This window comes from Triplophysa dalaica, chromosome 9 (genome assembly GCF_015846415.1).
Source record: "Triplophysa dalaica isolate WHDGS20190420 chromosome 9, ASM1584641v1, whole genome shotgun sequence".
NCBI classification, from domain to species: domain Eukaryota; kingdom Metazoa; phylum Chordata; class Actinopteri; order Cypriniformes; family Nemacheilidae; genus Triplophysa; species Triplophysa dalaica.
Window position 1 is genome coordinate 3,903,746 of NC_079550.1, and position 26,169 is coordinate 3,929,914.

Below are 26,169 nucleotides of genomic sequence, written 5' to 3' on the forward strand. Positions count from 1 at the left end.
TTTTTTTTAAATAACACTGGACCAAAAGATTTTGCACTGTTTTTACTACAATTACTTGGTGTAACCAGCCAAGTGCTGGTTTAAATGGATTGAATCTAATCTGATACCTAGTTACCACACATTTATTCTTATTATTACAGTAAGTACATGTACACATTAAGCAGGTTTGCAGTTTGTGTTACATTGTTACTTCTTTACCATCAAGTGTGAGCCTTCACGAGTTTGTTAGAGCTTATAACTGTAATCTTACAGTTATAAGGAAATGATGTGTAAGAAAATATGTTCACACAACAAATTGGGTTGGGCATCCCTTTCTGCAATTCTTCATAGTGATCATGTTTGTTTCTCAATAAGGTTACATTATAGCTCTTTATACCTGACTCGTAAGCTTATTACGATAAAAGGCAGATTCTTCTTATCTATGTCTTTCAAGTCAATTATTGTCTTAACATCTTTAAAATTAGGTTCTGGAGTTTCAGTTAAAAAATATACAGTTATGGACCCAAGAGCTGTTGTCTGGTTGTGGATGCTGCTGTCATCCACCTGCTCTGGAATTAAACTGGAGGGAAATGGATACACTGATATTTCGGTGGCGATCAGTTCAGCAGTAAAGCAGGACAACTGAATCATTGATAAAATAAAGGTGAATATAAAGAGTTTTCCTCTTATTAATGAACTTTATAAGTAATATTTTGTCCATTGTATTTCCTTCCTATCCATTTTTAAATATTTAATAGAATGATGAATCCAATTTATAAAATGAGGTGTTGGAATATACAGGCATTTAAATTAATAAAACTTAGGATGAATTTAACTGCTTGCATTTGTTATATTTCATTTATTTATTTTTTCTTATTTTATTTTTCAAATAGACATTGTGAGAGAAACAATTCTTTTGACAATGATACTGTTGTACTGCAAATCTGTAATTGTGATAGCTCTAGAATGAGATTTCAAGCGAGACTTGTATAGACTGTCCTCATTTTGTATAAATACATTTGGAAGTTCATTGTCATTTTATCTATTTTATTGGACAGGAGATGTTTACTGAGGGCTCTCCGTATCTTTTTGAAGCAATGGAGAAAAGGGTCTATTTCAAAGACATTACAATATTAGTACCATCTCACTCGAACAGCACCGATTTTAACAAATCAAGAACAGAATCCTTTGAGAAGGTATGGAAGATTTGGAAGTATTGTCTTGTTTGGACAAAATAAATGTTCAATCACATGTTTCTGACACAAACTGTAAATCCAATGCAGGCCAGAATAAGAATTGACAATCCAGCACGTGGTGATGATCCGTACACTAACCAGTATGAAGATTGTGGATCAGAGAGTCCATACATTCATTTCACCCCAAACTTCCTCCTAGATGATAGTTTCAATCAGATTTATGGATTAAAAGGTCACTATTCATCCATTTATCATGAAATTATTCAAACTATTGTATGTGCTATTTTGATTTTCTGAAATGTTTTTATTTTTTTGTTTGTAGGACCATTGTAGGTTTTGGTTCATGAATGGGCTCATCTGAGATGGGGAGTATATGATGAATACAATGAAGACAAGACATTCTACATTTCTAATGGTGTTCAAGCTACAAGGTTATAAACCAATAATTTACTATCAAAAAGATACCAAATTATTATAATTTAGCAAGGATGACCAACATTGTCTATGTGTTCGTTTATAGATGTAGTAAACAGATTACAGGCCAGTATTACGATTACTCTTCTAGAATTCTTCAGTCGTGTGTCCTTGACCCTCAAACTTCACTACCTACCAAAGAGTCTCAGTTCTTTCCAAACAAACATCAAAACACAAAAAGCTCCATTATGTATTTACCAAGTGTGGCTTCTGTAAGTATTAACTCCAGTGACATTAACAGAAAATAACAATAAGAGTCTTGAGAGAATACTTATAAATATTGATATTTGTGCACATTTTTAAAACAACATTTACTCAAATTGCGTTTTAATATTTTTGTAATTAAGAAAATACATTTTAAATTAGAAAATGAATAAAAGCATTTTCACAAATGATCTTAGAAAACTCTATTTTGAATCTGCAATTTAAAAAAACATTTTTGGTAGTTGCGTTTTGTCGAAAAGATGATCACAGTGGTGCGGCCCCAAACATGCAAAATGAGAAATGTGGAAATAAAGCAACGTGGACAGTAATATTTGAGGATTCTGTGGACAGTGATGCCCTTCAATCTCTAAAACCGCTGCCATCCCCTCCACCAGCAACATCTTTCAATGTTGTGCAGAGAATGCAACGTGTCGTTTGTCTCATCCTTGATGTCTCAGGAAGCATGGGAGTATGTGGCAGTAACATACATTAAACATAAAGTGTGTCATTTTTCCACCATCATTGGCACAACAATTACAGAAATAATGGTTGTATCCAAACAAGGTTCAAACAAATCATCTGCCATTGGAGGTGCACTGTTAATTATGTTAATTTTGTAAGTTTGTGTGAAGTGTATAAATAAAACATGTAAATGTTATGTATTTCTTTTTATACCCATCAGGTGATTAAAGCAGATAATAAGGATGCATTAGGAGATTAAATTATTTTTCTTACTGATGGTGAGGCAACAGACAACATCAATGATTGTGCTCCTGCTGCAATACAAAGTGGTGCCATTATACACACTTTGGCTTTGGGTCCTAAGGCTGCCAAAGAACTGCAGGATATAGCGGACAGGACTGGTAAGTGTGTACACAAATTGGGTCCCAGAGATGCAGACACCAAACAACGGATTTATAACTTCTATCACCAACTGGACCACAAGTAGATTTTTAATGGTTATTGGACCACTTATGACCAATATCCTCCCCCATCCCCAGGGTTTGCATAGGCCACCAAAACGTTGACGTTGAGTTCCACAATCTATGTATTTTTTCAATTGGCTTAAAAATTTCAGCCAGGGTATTTGTCTGTGAGTGAATGCATTAAAAGTCAATCATATGCAAATTTCTCTTTTGTTCCATTTTGAAATTAGATGGTAAATTTATCATAGCAACTGATGATATCACCTCCAATCTGTAAGTGGATGCATTTGCTTCACTTACAATACCAACTGGAGATTACACGAAAGAACCAGTTCAGGTTTGGCAAGTTCATTACCCATTTTATGACTTATATATTGTATGTATATGTAAGGCAGTGTATTGAGTTGCCCACCAGATGTCCCCATAGCAATGTTCCAAGTGCCGTTCGCGCTATTTTGAGCTTTTTGATGTACCATAGTGTTGATAACATGAGTAGTGTGCCATCTTTTCTTCAGATCATGTTATCAACACTACAGGTAAGCCACGTTAACGTTAGTGGAAAAGGGCAAATGTAAAATATATTTTTTGTTATCGCACTGAAGTTCATTTTATTGAGATATTTGTGTTATAAACTGCTAACAATCTAAATGCAGAGTAATCTAGAGAATTAAAATCTTTTGTTTTTCCTTTTAAATGTGATTTATACATGTTGGCTAATGCAAAGCTGCGTATGATGATATAAGCAGCACGAGCTTGCTGTCGAATTGCCTGTGCATTGAAATGTACTTTGTTAGTTTGAAACTTAAGTGAGTTCATGTTATCAACACTACAGTTTCCGTGCTGTGGAATAAACGGTCGAGCCACGATCCCGAACCCCTTATTGTCTGAGTCCCCGCTCTATACCACCACCACCACCCACCCACCCACAAACACAACACAACGCAGAGTAGCAGAGGCGGTGCTAGGGCCCAGTAAGCGCGAGGAGAGAGAGAAAGAGGGTTACATATATACACTTTATATTGTACGTGTTCATGTGTTCTTTTTATTGTACGCTTACAGCTGGAGAGTACGGGAAAGACAACAGCTGACTGGTTCAATGGAACAGTGTCAGTGGATTCGACCATCGGTAACAAAACCGGCTTTTTAATCATATATGAACTCAGTGCACCTACTGCATATATACAGACGCCAAATGGGTCCGACCACAGTCAAGCAGATATGAGCAAAGACACTCACACTAAAAATTCCAGGATCTGCAGAGGTATGACGACTTTAATAGCAATACAGGGGTTATGGCTGAAGTTTATTGTTCAAACCATAAGATTTAAGCATAAGTGTTTCCGTGCATAATAAAAAGGCATTGAGGCCAAATGTTCAAAATAATCATTAACAAAAAGTTTTGAAACAAAATTATTCAAAATTAATTATTTTTCATGAATAATTTAGATAAGTGTTATCCTTAAGACAAAGTCTTAAAAGGTTTGTGTGATCTATGTTGTATTTGTTAGTCTGGAGACTGGAAGTACAGTATTCTGAGTGTACAACTTCAATCTTTGACAATAACAGTAACCAGTCAAGCAGCTCGCTCTGATGTTCCTCCTATCATAGTCAAAGCACATGTGAATCAGCAGGTGATCAGTGGCAGTAAACCGGTGATTGTGTTTGCTGAGGTTAGTCAGAAATTAAGCATCAGCGTTAGTTCCGGCAGGCCTTGTAGTCAAGCTTGGTTATCAGCTGATCACAACCCTAACCCAGCCCATCAGCCGATCTGATACGTTCTCTCAATTGGGCGCCCTATTTAAATATCGGTTCAGGCAAGCCTGCCTCACTGCTTCTAATGCTTGCTGCTCTACCAAGCGATTTTTTTTCCTTAGCGTTTCCCTTCGCAATGAGGTTATTCATTTTTTGGATTTTACTCACCCGATTCCTCAAAATGTTTTTCGCCGCAAATGACGAAGATCCGTAACACTTCAAATCCATCGAAGAAACAACATCCCATCCATGCAGAGGATGTCACCCAAGAGGAGAGCACTGTTCCAGTCCGTCGGAGCTCTCGCTTGGCAAGCAAATCCTCCAGCCTTCCCAGCATTAATGATTGGCCACTGCCTAAGATATTGGAGACATTGTATAAGAGCAATGTTCCGGTTCCGACGGGAGCTACTCACAAAGATTTGTTCATTCTATTCTGTGAGAACGTCGACATGTCTTCGACACAATTGCTTATACCTCCTCCTTTATCCAGCAAGAAAAACACCCATAAGATAAAAAATTCCGAACCCGCACCCACTCCAGCTGAGGCTTACGTTACACCTAAACGGTCAGCTGGTCCCGCCGGTTTAGCCCGAACAATCCACTCGACGGCCCAAAGCAACGATCCAGTGTTGTCAGCATTGTCCAGTATCCAGTCTTCGCTCTCCGACATGAACTCCAGAATTCAGGCTCTAGAATCAGGTTCAAAAACCCGCGATCTGGCAGATCCCCATTTCCACGGTCCGTCAACATCGCAATTCACATCGGCGAGATTGCTGCAACCCTCGGCTCCTGATCAGGATGATGACGTCATTCCAATGGCCATCTCGCAGAGGATGGGAGGTGCAGTTCCCGTGTCCACCGGCTCTCCATTTTTTTTTTCAGGCTGCTGTAATTTCTCATCAGCTGGGAAGCCAAATCCTAGCAGGTAACGATATCAACCTTATTAAAATATTACTGGGCTCAGAATCATGCGACAGACGTGTTGTAGATTGCGGCGATGTATCATTTACGCTTAAAGACTGTTACTCCAACAAATACAGTTAAAGACCTAGGCGTTATATTAGACGGCAACCTGTCATTTAAAAAATCACATCTCAAATATCAGAAAATCAGCCTTCTTCCACCTTAGAAATGTTGCCAAATTACAAAATATTTTATGTGTTGCTGACGCAGAAAAGCTTATTCATGCATTTGTTACCTCACGATTTTTCATGACTATTGTAATGCTCTACTTAGTGGTTGTCCTGTATCATCGATAAACAAACTACAGTTAGTTCAGAATGCTGCTGCCAGAGTTCTTACTAGGTCAAGAAAATACGATCACATAACCGCAGTTTTATCATCGCTTCACTGGCTACCCATTAAGTATCGTATTGATTTTAAAATCGTTTTAATTACTTACAAAGCCCTGAACGGTTTAGCCCCTACTTACTTAACCAAGCTTTTATCCCGTTACAACCCATCACGCTCTCTAAGATCTCAAAATTTAGGATTTTTGATAACACCTAGAATAACTAAATCCACCAAAGGGGGTCGAACTTTCTCATACGTAGCACCTAAACTCTGGAATAGCCTTCCTGATACTATTCGAGGGTCCGACACACTCTCCCAATTTAAATCTAGATTAAAGACACATCTTTTCAGCCAAGCTATCACTTAATGCATAGTTATTGAACAGCAGCTACGCTAATCATTCTCTTTATTCTCTTTCTGCCTCTGCCTCGGGAGGCCCATCCCGAGGTAGGAAGAAGTTACACCATGTCCAGACGACCGACAGATGCCCATCCCCAATTTGAGATTATGCCAGCTACAGCTGCAGACTGACTGACCATCCCAGCTCCATCCAAGGCAATTCCACCACCAGCCAAGAGAAATATGACCATCAGACCATCCCAGCTCAGACCAATACACCCCAAACCAAGAGCAAAGACGGATTATTTGTCTTATTAATGCTGAAGTTACAATATTTGGTATTAAATGCTAAAATTGTAATCACATGTCATCAGTTTGCGTGCAGCTATGACACATCAGAGGGGATCTGGCCCTCCCGGCTGAGCCTGGTTCAATCATGGGAGTTTGGGTTTCTCGCCACAGCATGGCAGTGTTGGCCTGCTCACCGGGAGAGTGCATTTATTTATTTATCTAGAAATTAGATATAATTTATTAGAATGATCTTACTCGTTGTATAAATACTATGCACTGTGCTGTGTTTTACCTTTTCTGTTTTTCCTGTTTGCCCCTGTAAAGCTGCTTTGAAACAATACACATTGTGAAAAGCGCTATATAAATAAACTTGAATTGAAAGACAGCGACCCCCGACTTTCAAAGACACTAACTCTAGCGGAATTTAATGTGGCATTCGGAGCATACAGAGATGTCATATGCGAAGTTTATCCTGCTCATAGGGCAGAGTTGGACACGTATTTTGCCATTATATCCGACCTTGCTCTGACCTATGGTGGAACTCTCTTCTATGAGTATCATAAATCCTTCTCCCCTAAATCCGCCATGTAAATTCAGCGATTCAATCAAAGACTGGACTGGTCGGTAGTCGATTTGGCCCTCATCAGCAGACATGTCTGGCACTGGTCACCAAGCTCTTTCCTGCTCGATTTGTGGCTCTCACACATCCAATCTGTACCCAAAAACTGTGTCCCTGCAACCATCTGGCCAAAGTCCCAAGCCTGGTGATTCTAAGGTGATGCCATTTGCAACTCCATTGTGCTACAATTTTAATGAAAATTTTTGCAAATTCTATAGTTGTAAATACATTCATGCTTGTAGTTATTGCGGGGAGGGTCATCCAAAATCAGTTTGCCCAAGACAAACTCACTTTCTGAGGAAGGAGAAAAAGAAATAAAACCTTCAACTCAAGAGCATTGAGAAATCCTCCTAATCGCTGTTTTGTCAATTATTTATTAACTGGTCTCGTCCATGGTTTTTTTTGCAGGATTATTTCTGTTACCCAAGTCCTCTTTTGCCTGCAATATTTTGCTTCCTGCTTCTAACGAACCCGAAGTAGTAGATTTATTGTTAGAGAAGGAGGTTCAGAAAGGTTTTATGATCAGGCCGTTTGATACATCCCCCTTCACAACCCTTAGAATTAATCCCAAAGGAATCGCTACCAGTAGATATTCTGGAAAAAAGCGATTAATTATTGATCTCTCCGCCCCTCACAATGACAATACTCCAAGTAGCAACAGGCTTATTCCTTCCGCTCCTTTTTCTCCTTTACGCCTCCGTTGATGATGCAATTAAATTCATTAAGCAAGCAGGGAGAGGTGCTTGGCTAGCCAAGGCGGATATCTCAGACGCCTTTAAAATCATGCCCTTACATCCATCACAGTGGCATTTATTTGGTGTTAAATGGAGAAACCAATTGTTTTTTTCGGTGAGGCTTACCTTCGGCTGTCGCAGCAGTCCAAAAATATTCAATTCACTGTCAGAAGCGTTGTGTTGGATTCTTCTCAACAACTCCAAATTGCCGTTCGTGCTTCACTTTTTAGACGATTTTTGCTAGTAGATTATCCACAACCACACTCCAAGCCAGATCGCTGTATATCGGCACTTAAATGCACATTCTACTACCTAGGGATTCCCCTCTCTGAGGAAAAAATGGTAGGTCCCCTCAAAGTCATCCAGTTTCTTGGCATCACTTTGGATTCCAATCTCATGCAAGCCTCTCTTCCCATGGAAAAATTAAATCGCATAAGAGAAGTTATGAGAAAAGAGATTTGCTATCGTTGTTAGGCCACCTCAATTTTGCCATGCAAATTATTCCCCAGGGCAGGTCCTTGATAGCAAGGCTTCTTGACCTTTTCAAGTCTGTCAAGGATCTTAAGGATATAGTTATCCTAGATGCAGGCTGCAGATCAGATCTCAGCTTCTGGTCTTTGCTCATCGACAATTGGAACGGCATCTCCTTTTTCTATAATGACGACCTTGAGTCTTCCGCAGCCCTTAAATTGTACACAGATGCTGCGCCTTCCGTCGGTTTCGGTGGGGTCTTTAATGGTCAATGGTTTGCTAGCACGTGGCCAAATGAGCTGCAACATGCACCAGATGAAATTTTGTCAACTGCTCTGTGGGAACTATATCCTATCATAATAGCCTGCATTTTATGGGGTAAATACTTGGCTAGGAAACAAATCCTTTTCTTTTGTGACATGAGTCACGGTCTATATAATTAACAAGGGTCGATCCTCAGTGCCATTCATAAATAGGTTTTTTAGGCGCCTCACTTGGTCATCAGTCATCGGTAACTTCAAATTTCAGGCAGCTCACATTCCAGGCTTAAACAATCAATATGCTGCATCTTTGTCTCGATTTGAATTTCAGAAATTCCCTTTTCCAAGCCCCTGAAGCAGCTCCATCCAGCCTGGTCTGCCCCTCTTTTAGCCAAACCATACTAGATAAGACACAACCCTTCAATCCTATCTGCACTCTGCAGCTCGCTATATGCGTAAAGGTCTAGCTAAATCCACATTTAAAATGTACGACTCTGCTTGGTTTCACTTCAGTTCCTTCTGTGCCACATTTTCTGTATCTGTTCTTCCAGTTGACATTTCATGTGTCAGTGCTTTTATTGTTCATTGTTTTGAATCGAGAAAAATGCAGCCTTCTAGTATAAAAAATATGATTGCCGGCATCCAGTTCCACCTGCGCTGCCTGGATCCGTCCACCATCAGCCTATTAGGAAATTCATCAATTCGTCTTCTGCTAAATGGTCTCAAAAGAGAAAAACCCCAAGCCAATGATAAGCGTCTCCCTTTTACACTGTCACTCTTACGAAAGATGATATCACTGCTAAGAGAAGGGTGCTTTGGGCCTTATTTTGATGTATTGCTGGAAACTGTTTTGCTCACGGCATTCTTTGGTTTTCTTAGAGGTGGGGAGTTTACTACTCTCACAGATTCTTTCAATCTATCACATGACCTAACAGTTCTAGATGTATCAATCTATGCTCAACACTTCAACTTATTTCTAAAACATTCAAAAACGGATAGAAACTAGGAAGGAACTGTCGTATTCATCTCTGAAAGTAACACTGCATTTTGTCCTTTGTCTTCCATGTTGGCCTACCTAAAAAAACGTTCACATGCTGGTCCGAAAGACTCATTTTTGCCACAGAGGAAGGAACGCCTGTTTCCAGGCGCTGGTTCCCCACCCATCTTCATCTGCTTTGCCAATATTGCGGGCTTCCTCGGGACCGCTATACTGCACATTCACTGCGCAGCGGTGCCGCAACAGCAGCGGCTTCTTCCACCACTGTTTCCACTTTGAAGGCCATGGGACGATGGTCCTCAGCCGCTTACGCACACTATCTTCGACCTGATCCTCGAGCCATCCTCGAGGCTCAAAAAGCTATGAGTGCAGCTCTTTAATTTGTGGCAAAAATAACAAAATTTACAGCTTCAGCTATATCGGGCCTCAGTGGCGTTGCTAGGCCCTTTTTAGGGGAGCTAAAGCCCCCCCTAAAGTTCTAGCTCAGCCCCCCTAAAATATTGTGTGTAATGTAATCTGTACAAGAATTCGAGATCGCTTTATAGCCCCCTTTAAAACTCTTATTATGAAAACGGCGTTAGGCTGCGTTATTTAGCGCATTCTTCAGTTCACACAGTAGCACATTGGAGTTAACGTCATTAGCAGTAACGTTATAAGGTGTGTTCATTAACATGACGTCTGCATTTTTGCCATTCTTTGTTATAAATGCATCTTAATATGATGTGGAAGCGATACAAGACCCTTTCCCATCCACTGTTTAAAAGTTTTATGTGCGTTCACCCCTCGTTAACTATTTGTTAACTTTACCTCAAGCCAAATGAAAGCACCAAACACCAATGACAGCATACTTCCACGATCAAGATGATATTGTAGCGCACAGAAAGTGTCATTAATGATGATGTGCTATAGTTATAGAGAGTTGACGGTAGTTTTGACAGCTCCGGAAAGAGGACGGGCAGAGTTACTGTAGATCAGCCCGGTGCGGCAGTGTTATTCATTGTTCTGAGTTCCGAGGAAATAAAAGTGTACAGAAGCTCTATGTCATTTTTCAGACGCTTCAGTATTTTTATCATTAATTGAAAACATATTGTGGAGGTAATAGATGAACACACAGTCATGCAGAGAGTGACAGCGCTAGTGCTAATCAGAATGAATGGCAGGGAAACATATTAAGTTATTCTTACTAAATAATAAATCAGCAGTTGATTGTGATATTTATTTTATGGATTTGTGGCTGTTGTCACTTTGAAATATAAATGTTGCAGATTGACCGATTAATGTGCTATTCATTTGAATAACAATAATTTGTATTTATGCTTTTCTGCATATTCTTTCTTAATTATTTATTTTAGTAACGTATACAATATGTGGTGATTAGAGTGTGGCTTTCTCTCTATATATACATCCTCATTGGAGGCTGAGCCCCCCTAATATTGAATACCTAGAATTGCCCCTATCGGGCCTGTTTACTAACGTATTTTATAAATATTGCTACACTTCTTATGCTCTTGCAAATCAGTCAACTCCCCTCAGATCTATTCATTCGGCAGATGCTTTTAGCCATATGAATAAAGTCGAGGATCAAGCGATAGTCTGGGAAGGCAGTAACATGAGAAATGCAATAAATCTAGTTTCAGAGACCGCTCATTTTGTTCCTCTGCTGGCTCTCCGAGGTTTGCCTCGGAAGAGGATTGCCTTGTATGGTTTTGTTTTGGGGGGTTGAGCTGCTCTCCCAGCTAAACCGGGAGAGTCACCCCATATTCTCTCAATTGGGCGCCCTATTTAAATATCGGTTCAGGCAAGCCTGCCTCACTGCTTCTAATGCATGCTGCTCTAAACCCACCACCTCCCCAGCTCCTCCTTTAATTTTACTTGATCGACCGTACTCTGCTGTCCTTTTTTTTTTGCACACTCTGTTCTCAGGGGGGTTGAGCTGCTCTCCCAGCTAAACCGGGAGAGTCACCCCAGATGCTGCTGTTGCTGCTTCCCCATCTTACTTCTCATGGAGCTCATGAAAAGGATGGGGAATTTAGAACAGAGCCATACCACCAAATGTAAATTAAGCAAATCTGCCAAATAAAAGATTATTTGTCTTCAATTTTTACTTGGGTTTTTCTTGACTTGAAAGGTCCTGACTGATTTACAGACCTGTAATAAATGCTGAAGTGAAGGCCACACTGGAATCAGAAACTTGGACAATGCAACAATTAGACCTACTGGATAATGGAGCAGGTAAATTACCCATAATCCTTTTTCAAGCACACACACATGCTAAAATATAAATAAACAAACTGTAAATCTTCATCTGTTACAGGAGCTGATGCTTTCAAAAATGAAGGGATCTATTATAGATATTTCACGAAGTTAGTAAAAGGCAGAATCAGCTTGAAAGTGAGAGTGAAGAATAAAGACGGACAATCCAGATTTACTGTCCACAGAAAGAGTGGCGCTCTATATGTACCTGGATACGTGATGGATGGTAAACTATGACATCATCAATATTGTGCAATGTTGCTTGAAACCGGCAGTAGTTCTAGTGATATTGTGAAATGTGGCATTGCATGGCATCGTTTTCATTTCACTTTTTAGATAACGTAGAGCTGAACCCTCCGAAGCCTCCGGTTCCTGAACAACCACTTGTTGAAGGAAACTTTAGCAGAACAGCCACTGGAGAAAGTTTTCAGGTTACTACTTCAGAACCACCAAATTATCCTCCAAACAAAATCACAGATCTTAATGCAGAAATCCAGGAGAACACAGTCCTTCTCATCTGTACAGCTCCTGGTGAAGACTTAGACCAGGGAACAGGTAAAAACATTTTGCTATAATAATTGTTTATAAAAGTTTTCTTTTTATTGTGTAACTTAATCTTGAGTGCTGAAATAAATATATTAAAATAACAGTCACCTTATTGTGCTTTAAACTTTTTATATATAAATTTCGTTTAAGCTAAATCCTATGAGATCAGATGGAGCGATGACATTGAAATGCTTCGAATGAACTTCAGCAAATCTTCATTAGTCAACACATCTGCCGCCTCATCTAAGGAGGCTGGATCAGTAGAACAACACTCATTTAATATGACAATTGAGAATGGTACCACACTCTTCTTTGCTCTTCGCTCTGATGACAAAGCTGATGCAATATCTGAAATATCCAACATTGCTCAAGTATCAAAGATCCTGCCTGCTCCCAACCCACCAGGATTCTAAAATCCGGGCCTGAATTTGACAGTAATTATCATTTCAGTTTGTGTAGCAGTTATAGTGGTTTGTTTGATTATTGCTGTAACAGCATGGGCACTGAAACGAAGAAAACATGTTGATGCTTAGACATTAACAATCTAATGCAAACTATTGCCAAAATCAGAAGAACAGAAGAACAAAACAAGAATATACTTTAGAAAATGTAAAACCTAAAAAAAATTTACTGTACTGGTGTTTTACTTATTTTATGACTCTTAATTCTTATTTCTGTACTGCAAAAGTTTGATTTGATTAAATTTTCTTCAATGTTAAGTGAGTTGGATGTTTTTCTTGGATAATGTTTTTTTCTGTTTTCAAGAAAAATCTGACAAAAATATAAACCATTACAGTTAGTAGTCTATAAAAGGCAACAAGATAAAACTGTTTAAAAATTAAACAGAAAATGCTTATCAAAAATAAAACACATGAATAAATGTAACAAGAACAATGACAGTATAACAATTTATAAACCTGCTTTCAGCTCACCAGTTCTGTTGCCTTAGACACAGGAGAGACTTAAAAATGATTTTAAGGCAGAAAATGCCTTTTAAGGTTTTTTAACTTTCATCATATAATACACAATAATAATACAGTCATTTTAATAAAGAAGTAAACACTTTTTTTTTTAAATGACAGTACTGTTAAACGAGCAATGGAAAAAAAAATTTCCCAAATGTGCAAGCTTATACAAGGTGGAAACATTGTTTTGGAGGAGTGCTCTACCGTGGCACTCCCCATAGCGATCGTGTTGCAGCGTTGCAAGTAGCACGCTCTGCTGTGGTGGAAATACACCGTCACTCTTACTCTTAAAACATGAATATTCATGAAATATTTTAAATGATTCATGATTACTCTGCTGCATATGTTTACACAAAAAAACTAGAATTACATGCAGTATATTTTTGCTAAAATACAATTCTTAAAATAAAATCACTTTTATCTTTTCATTAACAATCATATACTATGCCTACACTACTAATAAAATATCTGCATCAAAAGCATCAAATGCTTTTATTCTAGAATGAGTTGTCATGTAATTAACTCACCTAATTAATACTGTATTAAAACAATGGCAATTTAACCACATACACTTGAATAAAATATGAAACAAAATGTATATTTTAAATGTCACTGATTAATGCAAATAAACAATTATCAAGTGGGGCACAGTTCAGAGAAGAATATATTAGAAAGACATTGACAGGTGACATTAAATTGACTCCCTTTTTACGCTGCTATTATAACATGTTTTATTCATTTAGTTCTGAAAAAGTAGGATTCACTTAGAGAAAAGCAGGTTTCAGCAAATAATGTATCATAGAGTACAGATTAAAAAGATGAATAATACATTTTTCTGATGTTATCCTTTGCAAGCATACCTAGAGTTACAATGTCAAGACCAATCTTCTGCATATAAGTAGAACAGAAAGTCTCGTATTGTCACAAAAACTGTATAATCCAAACACATATGAAAAAAGTAGAATCCCAAAGATAGTTAAGTAATAATTGAAAATGATAAACCAGGAGCAGACACATATAGCTTTCCATTAACACATAAAAACAATACTGGACAATGAACTAAATGAACAGACAGGCTTTAATAGGGGAACAAAATCAGTTAAAACAGAATCAGGTGAGATACTTATTAACTGACAAGGAAATTAGGCACAGAAGACAAAACCAGAACAATCGAAACTAAGGAAAGACGTGACACTTATAGCTCTATTGTGCATGTGAGCTGTCTTCTCAGCGACACCAGTTTTTATTTAAAAATTGTAAAGAATAGTTATATTGATGACCAACTTAAGCGTGGATGTCAACTGGCCTGGCTCAGTGGATGAATCTGTGTTCTGTCAGTGCTTGAGAGGTAAAGTATGGGAACAAAACAGAACACTTGGATTGTGGAAAAGAAACCCTAAGTACAATTTTCCCTTTTCTAAGACAGGGCGATTAATGGCCTGTTGGTTGCGGATAGCCATGCAGATGTTTTTGCAGAGTTCTCTGCTATGACCACAGAACCACTTTAGTGTGGCCTCACTTAAACCAGTGTCAGGATGGTTATGACCCAAATAATTAAAATTGTATGCTTCAGCTGACCAGTCAGTTGGGACCAGCCATCAATGACATCAATATGACTCTCCAATTTTTTTATTGTTTGTTAAATGGCTAAATAGAGGAAGTAAATTCTATATTGATATATATGAATAGTGTTTATACTGCTGCTTAATTATATGAGATTACATACTGACATCTGTTTTCCACCTGTTTTATCTTAAATTTGTTTTATTAATTAACAATCCAGCACCTTAAGAGTGCACTGAGAGGGTTGCAGGATTCTTAAAAGGCCCTGACAAAGTTTTACAAACAAATATGATCTGTAAGGTTAGATTAGGTATGTAATTTAAAGGTTCTGTGTGTAAATTTCAGAGGCCACTATTGGCGATGTAGGAAATTGCAACATACAGCTCCTCTACCCCCCTCTCCCTTCCATTAGAGAGGCTACGGTTGCCGTCACAGGACAAAAGGGTTCCGTAAATGATAGCGGCCATTATCGGTGGTGTTGATAATTGCAATCTACGTATCACAGGCGAACAACAGACTGAATTGACGGACACAGGACAGAGATGTCGTTGTTTGAGACAGAAGAGAGTAACCTTTGCAAGTCAAGTGACGAGGTTTATTTACAAAGAAAAATAATTAAATTAAATTTACTTAATTCATCATTTACTCTAATCGTTATAGTGAATATTATTGTTACTTGTTAACATTGTGTCAGTGATTTATTCGCTTATTTTGCATAGCATTTTTTGGCACGGTAACTTGGTTCGTAATTTACAGCCTATTGAAATAGCTTGCTAATGCTAAAGGCGTGTAATCTAACCGGGAAAGTCTTAGCAGACGTTTTTCTCATCATCACAGAGTCAATCAGAGGACTTAACACAGGTAGTAAGAGGGAGAAGAAGAGGGCAGTGAGGAAGGGGTGTTGGAGAGGTAGGGGTGTTGGAGATGCAGGCAGGGCGAGGAGAGGCAGAGGAGCTAACGTTACCCGGGAGGACCCCACAAGAGAGGATGTGGAAGCAAAGCAGTATCATAATATAACTTACACCCGATTTATGCAAATTCTGATTGTAAACATGATTTCTAACTTGATTTGCACACGGCCATGCAACAAGGACTTATAATACAATTACAAAGTACTAAAAATTTACAAGGAAAAACGCTACTTCTCTTGATGATCATGCTCATCTGTTAGCTAAAGCTATCAAACAAACAGTTCACTTATATTGCGGAAATTAGACAAACTTACCGGTCCAGCAGAAAGTTGGCAACTTCGGCGTCGCTTAGCAAACCCGTTTCCTGCTTCATGCCCTCATGTCTTTTTGAAAAGAACCTCGCCGATGTTTATTCGGGCTTTCTGCCATTTTTTGTCTCGACTTCGCCTTGCTGCATCGTTTTTTCTATTTTTTGACGACACAGATTGATGCTCTGTCGGCTCGTGTGCAGAGTATGTGTGGTCCGCCATTAGCGCAAATTTCACTTCTTACTGCGACAAAGAACCGTTTCTATTTCTAATAAAAAACACGACGAGAAAATGTTGTTATTGTTCTTTCTGCTACTTCTGCCTTTTACGAAACGCGCTCAGTTTGTCCGTGTAGTGCTACTATAGAAACATGGCTGTGCAATTTGATAAATTACATGTAAGGGTGTGCCCGCGGTGTATATACATAAAATGGCTCATTGTAAGGTAATATAAACATTTCGGTTCATTTTGTAAGGTATTTCTTCACCACTCACAACATAGTTTTGTATTATATATTACATTTTGGTAAATAAATCCTTCAAAATGCTACACACTGTACCTTTAAATCAGAGAAAGTGGCATTCATTCGTAGCATAGGACTAAATTTATTTATATACAGCAATTAAAGATTTTTGTTTATATTTCTCTTGTACCAACTGAATGTAGAGGCTTCAGTTTCCTAAAGAAGGGGACAGTAATTTATGTTCACATTCAAATATGTGCAATAAAGAATAGCTCTGTGCATTTTCCACCGTGCTAAATTTCTAAGTTCTAGGTTTCTATCAATGCACACAGAAAGTGTATTTTCTTTCTTTGTTAGACATTTATAAAGGTTCAAAAAATGTTTAATTATATTTTGTCTTGATCAGCTGCCAGTACCACTATATTATTTGGTTGCTAGGCGCAGATGTCACTCTTTTATGTTAGTGTTCACTCATTTCACAAATAAGTGTTTGATAAAGTTAGGTACAAGCGCTCATCCTAATCCTGAAAGTCGTTAATTCATTTTAAATGATATCACGTGTTTAAGAGCAAAATCTCTTTATCCTATACCTGTCTTAATTAAGTACCTTTGCTGTAACTGTTTTCCCACACAAACATATAATTTTTTGATGCTAACCAAAATATGATAAATGGTAAAGCTAGTATGTCTACTACTGTGTTTATTTAAGAAAAAATCATGAGTGGAGTAAAAGCAGGTTATTTTTTTTTTTCAGCAATCATATTAGTTTATCTACATAACATTAATACATAAAAGACAAAAAAAAGACAAATAAATAGAAGTATCCAGCATGTTTGATATTGGTAAATCAGAGTCTATAGGACCCCCCAAGTGTGCAGAAATGGTTTGACCCAATTCTTAGGCAGCCAATGATATTGACCTGTTTAAACTGGAAACTGGCGTCTGAATCACGCGTTGTTTACGTGTATTCTACGTGTACTTTGACGTGTATTTAACAGAACATCTTTGGCAGCCAAACTGATAGCGGACCATGTTCATGAACTACAGCCAAATCACTTGTGATACAATGGTGATAGTGCTGGGTGATTTAAACCAGTGTAAACTGGAGACTGTGATGCCTGGTTTTGAACAGTATGTAAAGACAACATTCTTGATAACTGTTTTGTAAACATAAGAGATGCCTATGTGTCTAAATGTTTGCCACCAATACTGAATATATGATTCCTGTGTACAGGACAAAACTTAAACAAAGTAGGCCCGAAAAGAAAACCATCAGATTATGGCTGCCTGAAAATATAGATGTTTTGACTGGACAAACTCGGAAATCTTTGAGTATTCAACTAGATCTGTTGTAATTAATAATCAACTATGTTGGGCCAATAAATTGAACACTTTCTTTACCAAATTTGAATCACCAAGTGAAAATGTAAACCGCAATGAAACTACAGGTGATATAGCTTCTTTAGTTTTATCACCTGAGAATATTGTTATCAATACGTCGGATGTGAGGAAAGTGTTTCGATCCATAAACAAGAAGAAAGCATTCAGTCCTGATGGGGCTAGTGCAGGTCTTCTAAAGATCTTTGCAGATGAACTGGCTTCGGTGTGGCAGCCTGTATTTCAGGGCCCGTTAGCATAAAGCACCTTAAGTGTAATTTTCCCTTAAGTGTGCCTTTAAATATACCTTAAGTTTTACTTAAGTTATTCTCCTATTGTATTTGGTAAAGGGAAATCACTTAAGAAAAACTTAAGGTGCTTTATGCAACAGGGCACAGGAACTGTATATGAGATGAGCGACATCTGGTGTTCACAGCTCGTGCAAAACACATCTGCTATAAAAACAAGCAGAAAACAAGCACGATCTATTATAAACATTTTCCAGAAAAAACTTCACATTAATTTAAATAATTACACAGCAAATACAGAAAGAAAATACACACTAGAGCTGCTTTAGGCAAACCAATATATACTCCCTCACATCTGTGACTAACATAAGAGAATATTCAATAACACATCCATGAGTTAAAATAAATCTCTCAAAACATCTACATGTACATTTTAGAATGGAGCTGTAAGTTTAGTGTATATAATACTGAGACTGAGCTCACATCTGAGTTTTGTTCGTATCTCTTTTGTAGAGTCTACGACTTTATTGATAAATCTCACACCGAAATTTTACCAACGACAATGAAAACATCAAGATGTAAATCAAATCACCTCAGCTGCTCTGCGCAGATCGCACGTCAAACGGGAGCAGCGTGATCTCGCGATACGTGGATGTTTAACGCGAACGGCTTATTTAATCACACAGATTCGTTTAAATAATGCACTTAGTTCAAAGAGTCGCTAGATGGCGTCTTTTACACCATAAACTTTATTACAGTCACTGATTCGTGTTCTCTGCTTGTTAAACATTTGCCCAATGCTCTCAGCTGTAACAAATTGACGAAACATCCCAATTTAAATGATTATTGTAGTTTAAGTCTTTATTTCAATGGTTTATGTTTATATTTAAGGTTTGCTTTTGTTTCCATTGGTTACTAATATTGTCGATGACGTCAGAGATCAACGCAAATTTGTTGACAGCGCGAGCAAGTGCCGGACTTACTAGTTTGTATTCGCGATTACTTTTACATTTGCGCTTTGCAAAAAAGTACCATAAATACTTTTTTTAGTTTAGTATTTAAGTATTTTAGTTTCACATCATGGGACAAGTTAACTGTGGATGCTTGGGCCACGAGACGTCAGATCCGGAATGCAACCAAACACTGGAGCAATGTTGGGTAAGTTACTCTGAAAAAGTGATAATTACTATTAACTAAATACATATTAAATAGTGTTATTACATTACTGTACAAATTACTCCATCCATTCCTAATTACTTTCTACGTCCTACATCAATCTAGATTAGAATTGATTCCATGATAGACATGAAACGGCTTTCTTAATTATTTCAAATAAATAACTTCATGAATTATTTTTACTAACTGACCAAAGTATACCAAATGCGAGAAGGATACATTAAAGCATACATTTTAAATTTAGACTTAGTGTTGATGTCATTTTCACTATTGAATATATTACACAGTATTTAGTTCAATTACATCAGAAGAAACTGTAATTAAACTACAGAAAAAAAGAGTAATCCCTTACATACTTTTTCAAGCGGAATGTTATTAAATTACAGTAACTAATTACTTAGTAACTAGTTATAACCAACACTGTACAGGAGCAAGAACAGAGAGGAGCACAGCGTCAAGATGACTCCACACCGACAAGTTCCAGACATGACAAGAAAATGAGGAAGATCAAGAAAAGATACTCCATAAGAGAGCAAGAGGGAGTGATCTCAGAGAATCTGGAGGACAGCACATCTGAAACAAAGACTGAAAGTATTCGAGAGAGAAAGAAAGAGAGGGAAGGTAGGAGAGAGATGAGGAAGAGAGAGAGAAAGACAGATGATGCTGAAGGTATAAGAAGAGAGTCAACACTGAAACCGCTGGTGAAAAACTCTGCTTCAGTACCTGTGAGGTCAAAGAAAGCCAAGAAAAGAGCCAAACATTCAGAGCAACACGTGAACGTATCGGAACAAAAGAGAGAGATGAAGAAGATGCAGACTGACAACAAAACAAGTCCTGCAGTTCACAGAAAGTCTAGGAAGGAATCCAGAGATGCTTCTCCATTGAACATCGATACCTTGACACTTTCACTATCTCCTCCACCGATACAAGTCGCTCCATGCCCACCAGCTGAGAGAATAAAATCCCGTCATCCATCAAGGCTGGAACCACTGGTTATACGTGTTGTTCCTCAACCCTCTACTGCAACACCTGAGAGATCAAAGGTGAGACGTTCAAGGAGGAAGGAAGCTGAAAACATGTATCATGAAGGTAAGAAAACATTTATAAAGACATGACAATATTACATTTTTCGAGGTAAAACTTTGAAACTCTCTTTCTCTTCATTCATCAGTGCCTAAACCGCTGGCGATACGTGTGGATCCTCAACCCGCGACTGCATCACCTGAGAGATCAGAGGAGAGACTTTCAGTCAATAAACTGAAGAAGGGTGAAAAGAAAACGGATCATGAAGGTAAGAGAAAGTTTATAAAGATGTGACAAGAGTGCATTGTGCTGAGGTAAAAACATTGTGACTCTCTAAATCCCATCATTCATCAGTGCCTGAACCGCTGGTGAGACGTGTTTATCCTAAACCATCAACTTCATCACCTGAGCGATCAAAGATGAGACGTTCAAGGAGGAAAGTGATGAAGGAAGCTAAAAACATGGATCCTGAAGGTAACAGAAAGTTTTTAAAGTTTTCACAGTTAAAACACTATGCATGTTGAGGTAAAACCTTGAGACTCTCTCCATCTCTTCATTCATCAGGGTTTCGTCGATCTGCCTCACCCGACCCGAATCCTGAACAGACGGAGGTGACAAAATATGAAGGTAAGAGAAAGTAGGTGATGTATGACAAGATGAAACTAAAAACATCAACACTCACTTCATCTCCTTTGCCAATATCAGCTGGTCCACCAACACCAGCTCCAACAGCTGAGAGGGTAAAATCCCATCATTCATCAGTGCCTGAACAGCTGGTCACCACACAGTCTGATCTCTTTACACACCTTGTCTTCATGGACATTGAAGATGAAGATGAGGTGCAAATCATCTCTCCATTTGTGCTGAAGGACACCAGACAGAGAAGACCTAAGCCCATGAGGAAAAAACAAACGATGTTTAGTTGGATGGAGGAGAACAAAGAGATGCTGGAGAGTGAAAGATCAGCGAAGAAAGTGAACAATGCTAAAGACACGGACCATGCAGGTAAGAGAAAGTGTATCAGATGTGACAAGAGTACATTGTGTCGAGATAAAACATTGTGACTCTCTCAACGTGTTCATTCTTCAGGATCATCTCCTTACATCCCATATGAACATACCGAGGCGATATCACTGTCAGCACCTTCATCGCAGTGTGATCTCATCCTCATGGACGTGAATGATAACACCGAGTCTGATGAGCCTGAGGTGAAGTTCATCTCTCCATTTGAGCTGAAGGACACCAGACACAGAAGACCCAAGCCCATGATAAAAGATCAACCAATGTTTTGTTGGATGGAGAACACGGAGATGCTGGAGAGTGAAAGTGAAATGGATGAAGTTCAGCCAGAAGCTCCAGAGCAGCAGGAGACACCTGTGAAAAAATCCCATCCAGAGAGCAACACTAACAAACAACAAACCCTTCTGAAGGAGAAAGACGCTCATGAAAACACCATCATGACAGGTCCTTATGGTCCCGCTGGAGATACCCAAGATCACCTGAAAGGTCCAGAGAAGACCAAAGCTCCCAGCAAAACAAAAGGATTGTTTGTTCTTCATCACTGGCTTGAGAAAAAGACCAAAGAACGACAGGAGGAGAAAATGAGAAAAGAAAGGGAAATAAGAGAAACACGGTTACTGAGGGAGAGATACCTCAACAGTCCAGCATTGAAGCATTTGTGTGTTAATAAGAACAACTCTCACTATATCCCGAATCTCCTTCTATAACTCACACTACTGTAACAGTAGTGACTCCTCATCTGCTCCTCATGAACCCCAAACCTTTTATACATAGCTTTTCTCTTCATGTTTGCAAAAAAAACATTTAGTTTTATGTGCAAAATAATTAAGTTCATGTGTGATATAAATAAGTATATGTGCAAAGAAATTAAGAATATGTGCAAAAAAATGAAGTATATGTGCAAAAGAAATGAAGTATATGTGCAGAAAAAATAAGTATATTTGCAAAAAATGAAGTATATGTGCAAATAAAATCAAGTATATGTGCATAAAAACATTTATATGTGCAATAAAATACGTATGTGCAATTTTCCCTTAGTGTGTGCAAAGAAAACTCCTGTACAGTTTTACTTAACATGTGTGCAATGAATAAACTTGTCTTTGTTTAAATACACATTTTTGAATTTGTACAGTTGTCATTGTTTGATAGAAAATAATATTATTATTAAATAGATTTCTGTCATTCACTCACCCTCATGTCGTGTTAGATTCTTCACAGCTTTTCCACACAACGACCATTAACGTCTATCAAACTCTCAAATAGAATAAACGCAAGAACCATCGCCTCGTGAGGATGAACTGCTTCTTCTAAATTTTACCTAACGATTACATTAAATACATCTCAACTAGCTTCAGGCAGGTGTGTTCGAGTGCGCAGTGCCGGCTGATATCTCCAGCCATCAAATGCTCCGTAAACGAACAGGTGATCCTGAGCGGAAGTTGTCTCAGAGTGGCATGCGTGTCTGATACCAAACATTGAAGAGATTCTACGGGCTGGGTCATTTTCAAAATATGCTCACAAGCCTGTCCCTACACTTTACAGGCATGTGAAAGCTTCCAAATGAAAAAAATCCACCCGATTTAGTCGGCAATACGCAACTCAGCGCCTTTTTATAATAATGATTGCTAATTAAGTCTTTATAGTATTAACTTTTTTCTAAATTAATTTGAATTTCATTTGTAGGCTACTTGAAAAAACAAATGTCCCCATCCTACATTTAACTCTTTTGTATGGCGCATAAATTCTGATTAAAGATGCAATTAATTATTTGGGTGTAAAAGTGTCTTTAAATTCAAATATGATTCCTGCAGAGCTGGAAAGTGGGCATGGAAAGCAAGATAAAATAGCCGTTTTAGCCCTAGATGCTTACAAAGCAGTTGATAGTGTTGAGTGGCCCTACATATTGAGGACCATAGAAAATTTGGTCTGGGACAAAACTTCTCCTCGTGGGTAGAGATGCTGTACCTTTGCCCCTCTGCCTCGGTTCTCACCAACAGCAATAAATCGCCCTTGTTTCTTCTTCATCGGGGTACCCGCCAGGGTTGTCCATTGAGCCCTTTACTTTTCGCCATAGCGATGGAACCTTTGGCAGTGAGTATAAGGGGTCATCCGCGGATATCCCCTGTCAAGATGGGGGGCATGGAACATCGGATTTCCTTGTATTCGGATGATGTCCTTCTCTTCCTATCGGAACCGGAGAGATCTCTGTCTTTTTTATTTGATCTTATCAAGGAGTTTGGTACCCTTTCGGGATACAGCGTTAACTGGAAGAAAAGTGAATTTATGCCATTATATGATACTTTGGACAGAGGTTTTATCGATAATCTTCCTTTTAAAACTTTGAGTGAATTAAAATATCTTGGTGTCACTGTGCCCAGAAAATACAAGAAATTACATGAAACAAATTACAAAGTTATGGTAGACAGACTGAGGCATGATGTGGAGGCCTGGCGGGTACTCCCGTTAACAATGATTGGCTGTGTAAATGCAATTAAAATGGTCACCCTACCAAGATTTCTTTATTTGGTTCAAAATATAATATATATATATCTATATATCTTTAAGAGACTTTATTCTGTGATTATGCCACTTATTTGGGGATATAAAGTCCATCGCATATCTAAAGCTCATATTTGGTAGGCAAAAGTGATAGGAGGCCTAGGCCTCCTTTACTTTCAGCAGTATTATTGGGCAGCCAACGTACGGGCCTTAATGTAATGGCGCAATGCAGGGCCTGGGGAGTCGACCACTAATATTCCTGCGTGGCTCGCTATTGAAAGAGATATTCAGGGTTTTTCACTACCAGCTCTACTCTTTGTAGAAAACAAATCTATTCGAAATTAAGAAATACAATCCCCTTATTGTAAACTCTCTACAGATTTGGTACCAGATAAGAAGGATCTTTAAACTACCTCAAATATGCTTTCTTACCCCTAGAGCTTGTAACTACGCATTCCCTCCCTCGCATACAGATAAGACTTTTCCATCCTGGAAGGACAAAGGGATTATAACCATAGGAGATTTATACATTGACAACATCTTTGTCACTTTTAATCAGCTTAGACAAAAATCACATTTTTTCAGAGATCTACAAATAAGGAATTATGTAAAAGTAAATATTTCTAGTTTTGAAACTTACAAACCCCATGAGCATCTATATAACATCATGACTCTCAAACTCGAAACAAAAGGTATTGTTTCTAGATGTGTTGAATGTTTGAATCTTCCAGAGACCCTCCAACAGAACACTTAAAGAAGTCCTGAGAGAAAGATTTGGGTTTAGATATTCCTCATTACAAGCCTTTTTGTAATGAGTTTTGCACAGTATCTTTCACAAAAAAACAATATCAGAATATATTTTAATACTTTTGATATTATTTGATACTTTTCTATAGTATTCAATATATTTTTTATCTTTTTACTGTACTTGGTAAATGTTGTATCCACAAATGCATATTTCAGTAAAAATCAACTATTGTCAATTTTTTGGGTTGATTTTAATGCCTAAATGTAATCTAGTGTGGACATAAAGAACAAAAAATAATTAAAAATTCAAAAATTGCTCTCAAGGTTTAATCTCATATAATTCCTCCCTCTGGTTTATGTTATTTTTTTCTCTTCCTCATTGTATGATTATGATTTTTGTGAAGTCTAACTATCAATATTTTTTCTCTTCCTCATTGTATGATTATGATTTTTTGAAGTCTAACTATCAATATTTTTTTCAATAGTTTCTGTGTTTTATATTGGTTTATTGGCATTAATAGTAAAAAAGTACTTACAAGGTCAAAGGTCAACGATCTGTTCAGACAAACACACTGTGAGAGTCATTTTCCTTAAAATAAGTTAGAACTTTTATTAAAAATGTCGATTTTGCTGGGGTTCTGTAAAAAAGTCATTTGTGTTGCTTTAGTTTGTGTCAGTATGGAGGAATATATTGGAAAGGCTAGGATAAAACATGTTAATCGGTATATGTAGAGATTTAAGTGTGCATCACCATGCCAGTTTTGAGGTGACTTTCATGGGAATTTGTCTCTGGTGTTGTTGTCACTGGTAATACACTAGCAATGACAGAAAACTAATGCAAATAATAGTAAATTAAAATAATTCAATATGAAACAAGATTCAAGTTGACCATTATTGTTGGCAACAATGTTATCATGCTATCAAATATTTATATTTAGTCATTTGGCAGACGCTTTTATCCAAAGCGACTTACGGTGCCATTATTACAGGGACAATCCCCCTGGAGCAACATGGAGTAAAGTGTCTTGCTCAAGGACACACTGGTGGTGGCTGCTGGGATCGAACCAGCAACCTTTTGATTTACCAGTTCAGTGGTTTAACCCTTAACATTCAAATGTTGAGACACAGTTGACTGAACATTTGCAACTACTTACGAAAAGGACTGTTTTCTTTTGCTTTTTTAGCATCAGAGGAGTTAACCATTGCTAGAATGACCTTCACTACATTTGATCTGGGGGGTCATGTACAGGGTGAGAAATGTTAAAAAAACAACATCACAACTACGCCCTCTCCTGGACGTTCTACAACCTATCAGGACCGCTGTCCTGCTGAAGTCACATCACTGCTGCAGGACAGAGAGACGGATGACATCGCCTCACTGAAGTGTTGCAACAGTGCAGTCGGAATTGTGATGTGTTAATGCAGGGGTTCCCAAAGTAGGGGTCGCAAGATGATTTTCAGAAATGATTTTATAATTAGGAATAGCTTATTTAATCAGTAATTGTAACAAAACAAAAAAATATTAGTTTACTTAA

General features: G+C 38.0%; 1 protein-coding gene and 1 pseudogene across 1 annotated transcript; both read left to right on the forward strand.

Annotated features, from left to right (window-relative positions):
- Nucleotides 1-496: 496 nt before the first annotated feature.
- LOC130428685 (calcium-activated chloride channel regulator 4A-like) lies at nucleotides 497-12,867 on the forward strand (annotated as a pseudogene).
- Nucleotides 12,868-19,961: 7,094 nt separating this feature from the next.
- LOC130428686 (uncharacterized) lies at nucleotides 19,962-22,242 on the forward strand. The gene is made up of 6 exons (XM_056756874.1): nucleotides 19,962-20,434; nucleotides 20,517-20,636; nucleotides 20,723-20,842; nucleotides 20,933-20,995; nucleotides 21,074-21,373; nucleotides 21,458-22,242. Exons 1-6 carry the CDS (start codon nucleotides 19,978-19,980, stop codon nucleotides 22,093-22,095), a joined length of 1,698 nt encoding a protein of 565 aa, XP_056612852.1. The 5' UTR covers nucleotides 19,962-19,977; the 3' UTR covers nucleotides 22,096-22,242.
- The last annotated feature ends 3,927 nt before the right edge of the window (nucleotides 22,243-26,169 follow it).

What these genes read in the sequence shown, in the direction of transcription:
- LOC130428686 (XM_056756874.1), top strand. Translation starts at nt 19,978, where the DNA reads ATGAGGAAGAGAGAGAGAAAGACAGATGATGCTGAAGGTATAAGAAGA. An exon ending in AAAGAAAACGGATCATGAAG is followed by an intron (nt 20,637 to 20,722) that starts GTAAGAGAAAGT and finishes ATCATTCATCAG; the next exon opens with TGCCTGAACCGCTGGTGAGA. An exon ending in TAAAAACATGGATCCTGAAG is followed by an intron (nt 20,843 to 20,932) that starts GTAACAGAAAGT and finishes TTCATTCATCAG; the next exon opens with GGTTTCGTCGATCTGCCTCA.